Genomic DNA, 4,100 nt, shown 5'->3' on the forward strand with positions numbered 1-4,100 from the left:
CCCCACCGGCTCCCGCCCGCCTCCCGCTGCCACCGCGCCCTGCTTTGCTCATCAAATTAAACGCCTCTGGAATAGGTCCCATTTCTGTCTCCATTGGCCCCCGTTGCTCGATACTAGAAACAGCCTCCGGATTGGGCTCCCAGCCTCCAGCCTCCAGCCCCACGTCCCTTCTTAGACTGATGTTTCAAAGTCCAAATCCAAGGGCATGCTTTTATTTTTTTAAAAAAAATATATTTTTATTTTATTGATTTTTTTACAGAGACGAAGGGAGAGGGATAGAGAATTAGAAACATCAATGAAAGAGAAACATCGATCAGCTGCCTCCTGCAGACTCCCCACTGGGGATGTGCCCGCAACCAAGCCCGCAACCAAGGCACGTGCCCTTGACCAGAATCGAACCTGGGACCCTTCAGTCCTGACTCTTCAGTCTGCAGGCCGCCGTTCTATCCACTGAGCCAAACCGGCTAGGGCCCAAGTACCTGCTCTGAAACTGTAATACCACTCCCTGGCATGCAGAATAACATTATAGACTTGCACTGCCTGGGAATGCCTTCTGGGTTGGTTGTTTTCTCCAGCTTGCCTCTGGTCCTCCTCCCCTAGCTCGCAGTGCACCGCTGTGACAGTTCCCCGGGGGAACAAGCCATTTTTCCTCTTCTGTCCCTTTTGTAAAACCATCTTCAGGATTAGTTTTATCGGACATCATGGCCATCAGGATATTTGGTGTTTTAGCAAAAATCTTCTTTGTTGCCTTTTTAATAATTACTCTGTGTCCAATAAAGATTTTTTAAATTCCTTTACCAAAAAAAACCCCACCTCTTTAACAACTGTATGAACTTGTAAAAGAAGGCTTCTAGAAATATTTTTTCATGAAGTAGCTTGTCAGTAAGGTAACAATTTTTTTTTTTGGCTTGACAGCATACATTTTGACAAAGGTAAATTTTATTGTTTGGGGGTTGTTTCCTGTCTTCTGACTTTTGTGACATATTTCATTAGATAACAAGTTCATCGCTGATAGTAATAATTACCTTGTATCACTAATGATTGCAGCGAAAAATAAAACTCACTGTGGGCTGCCTCTGCCGGTCCTGCTAATTTCTGATGTAGTGACTGAGAGGACGGTTGGGAGAGGACATTCACTGGGTGCGCTGTGTTTCCAGGTGGGAGTGACATCTCAGAAGACCATGAAGCTGCTTCCGGCCACCAGAGGCAGCGCCACACAAAAGGTACAGTAGAGATGCGATTTCTGCAGTCTCCTCAGCTGCAGCAGAGGAGGGGTTTGTGTTTCCTTCCTTAGCAACGAGCTATTCTTTTTACAGTGCGAATGTGAGAGTGGCAATGATACCAAGTGACATTTACAAACAGTCATTTTCTAGAACATTATAATCTTACTAGTGACCCAGTGCATGGATTCGTGCACATTGAAAGGAAAGTAATTAGAAGGTGGCCGGTGGGGCGGGACTGGGCGAGATGGGCCGGACACGCCCTGGAGCCAACCTCCCGCAGTCCTTCCCCAGCATCTGCAGAGTGAGCCGGGTTCCTCCGGCAGGTGGGGTCCCTTGGCCTGGCCTGCGAGGATCAGGCCAAAACCTGCTCTCCGACATCCTCCAGGGGGTCCCAGAGTGCGAGAGGGCACTCTGCAAAGTTGCTGTCATACAGGGTGTGAAACGAAAATGCAAGTATGCGGTAAACCAGATTTGGGGCGACAGTGCCCCAGCAACATCATAACCCATGGCGGAAGGTGGAATTGCACGGCCCCACGAAGAATCAAGCTCCCTCCTCTCTGGTTTTGGGGTGCGTCACTTGAGAACCACCGCTGCCAAGTTACTGCAGCTCCTGCATTGAGTGTCTGCCCCCTGGTGGTCAGTGCGCATCATAGTGGCCAGTCCTTCGGTCAGACACTTAGCATATTAGCCTTTTATATAGATAGATAGATTATGCACAATTAGTAAATAGTATAAGCATGCTTATTAAAATCGTATTCTGTTTTTCTGGAAATAATTTATGCATATACTTGTGTGTACCAGATTGTATGTGTCTGCCAGGGTAACACATTTTATTGTAGAATATCAAACATCACATTTGGCCCTGGCCGGTGTGGTTTAGTTGGTTGAACGTTGCCCCGTGCACCTAAAGGTCCCCAGTTCACAGCTGGTCAATGTTTCTCTCTCTCTCCTTCCTCTCTCTAAAAATCAGTTAAAAAACACACAACATGTCACATTTATTAGTGTTGCTGGTCTCATCAGAAAAGTTAAGAATTCTGAAGCTGTCAGTCTCACAGTGGCAGATACAAGTTTTCCAAAATACAGGCAGTCGGGTTACATTGGACTCGATGTACATCGCCATCTCCCATTTACAGTATTTATTTAAAAAAAAGTTCCATCATTTCAACGTATATACATATGTGCTTTATGTTTTTCTATTATTTATTTATCACAAGTAAAGTTCAGGAATCTTTCTTTTAAATTTTTTTTACTGTTTCACTTCATTACTGCTGTGATTGTGCTCCATGTGAGTGACGTAGGTGCTTATGTAGGTGGGTTCTGACTTCCAGCGAAAATCGCATTGCGTTGCCATAGGAACGGATCTCCGACATAACCCGAGGACCTACTGTACTGATTTTCACTTGAAAGCTCAGACTTTCCCATATTAGCAAATACTGTCAGTGGTTTTCCTTTGAAATAATAAGCTCACTTCCTCCAGTTTTTTTTAAAGTCCACGAAATACTCATGTGTTAATAGCAACAGTTGCTGGTTATTCTTTTGTTGTTAAAAATGTTGTTTCTTAAAAAAAATGGATAGTGTCGCTCATCACTCAGACAATGATACAAGTGCTTTTTGGGTATACAGCAGACTGCTTAATGCACACTTCCTATTTTTTCCACACTAATTATTAAAAAGACATGTATTCAAGGGTCAAGATTTAATAAGATTAATACTTTTTATTGCTTCATCAAGGACATTCTTACATGAAACTAGATTGTTTTCCCCTTAACTCTCACTTGATGATGAGGATTACAGGTTACTGATATTGTTTGGTGTCATTGTTTTATTTCTGGTCAGATACCGTTAACTTTGCCCATCAATTCTGGGTATCATCATTGCAAATATCAACCTAATGAAAAAGGAAAATAAAGTCTTTCTTAGAAAAATGTGTTGATGGGGCACATTCCCGAAAAGGTTCTTGTTGACTTCCATATGTCTAGGAACCCACTTTGGGAATCCCAGTAATAGATTGTTTTACAAATTATTGAGTAGTGTATTGTCAAAAAATCAAAACCTTAACTATGTGTTTTTTCATCTTTTCAAAGATCCATGAATCTGGAAATGTGAACATAATTATTTGTGAATGCTCATTGCTCTAGGGAGAAAGTCCACAATTTTCATCAAATACACAAAGGGGTTTGTGATCCCCTGTAAGTGGCCTAAGAACAAATTCTGCACAATATCAATGTTATTATATTGGAGACTCATTTTATATCCTAATAGTAGGCCAATTTTGTGCTTGAAAGAACATTTATACTTTGATTCTTGGGATGAGTGGCTTATTTACACACACACACACTCCCACATATATAAATATACTAGAGGCCCAGTGCACGAAATTCATGCACGGGTAGGGTCCCTAGGCCTGGCCGGCGATCAGGGTCGATCTGTGTGGTGACCAGTGGGGTGATCGGAACCCCCGCTCACACCCACCTTAGCTGGCCTGGCGCCGCCCAGTCACCAGCCCTCCTCCTCCCCCCACCCCCGCTGCCACTGGTCAGGGCTTGGGGGTTGGGGGCAACTCCTGTGTTGAGCATCTGCCCCCTGGTGGTCAGTGCATGTCATAGCAACCCGTCGGTCCACAGGTCTTTCCACTGTTTGGTTGATTTGCATATTAGAGTTTTATTATATAGGACTAGAGGCCCGGTGCACAAAAATTTGTGCACTGGCGGGGGGGCGGTGTCCCTCAGCCTGGCCTGTGCCCTCTCGCAGTCTGGGACCCCTCGGGAGATAACGACCTGCTGGCTTAGGCCTGCTCCCGGGTGGCAGAGGGCAGGCCCAATCCCTAGGTGCAGCCCCTGGTCAGGCTCAGAGCAGGGCTGACTGGGGAGTTGGGGC

General features: G+C 45.0%; 1 protein-coding gene and 1 long non-coding RNA gene across 3 annotated transcripts in view; one reads left to right on the forward strand and one right to left on the reverse strand.

Annotated features, from left to right (window-relative positions):
- The first annotated feature begins 980 nt into the window (after positions 1-980).
- BBS7 (Bardet-Biedl syndrome 7) overlaps positions 981-4,100 on the forward strand; it is a 39,207-nt gene continuing 36,087 nt past the window's right edge. Inside the window, exon 1 of one of the 2 annotated variants that reach the window (XM_014537110.1) lies at positions 981-1,223. In XM_014537110.1, the coding sequence (XP_014392596.1) occupies positions 1,038-1,223 (186 nt within the window). In that variant the 5' untranslated portion in view covers positions 981-1,037. The remainder of the gene's footprint in view (positions 1,224-4,100) is intronic. The other variant, XM_005863132.2, reaches the window with a different exon arrangement.
- LOC106725573 overlaps positions 2,834-4,100 on the reverse strand; it is a 22,684-nt gene continuing 21,417 nt past the window's right edge. The window contains exon 3 of the long non-coding RNA XR_001361456.1: positions 2,834-3,111. This is a non-coding gene — a long non-coding RNA (uncharacterized LOC106725573). The remainder of the gene's footprint in view (positions 3,112-4,100) is intronic.

The sequence above is a fragment of the Myotis brandtii genome, unplaced genomic scaffold, assembly GCF_000412655.1.
Source record: "Myotis brandtii unplaced genomic scaffold, ASM41265v1 scaffold1722, whole genome shotgun sequence".
Lineage (NCBI taxonomy): Eukaryota > Metazoa > Chordata > Mammalia > Chiroptera > Vespertilionidae > Myotis > Myotis brandtii.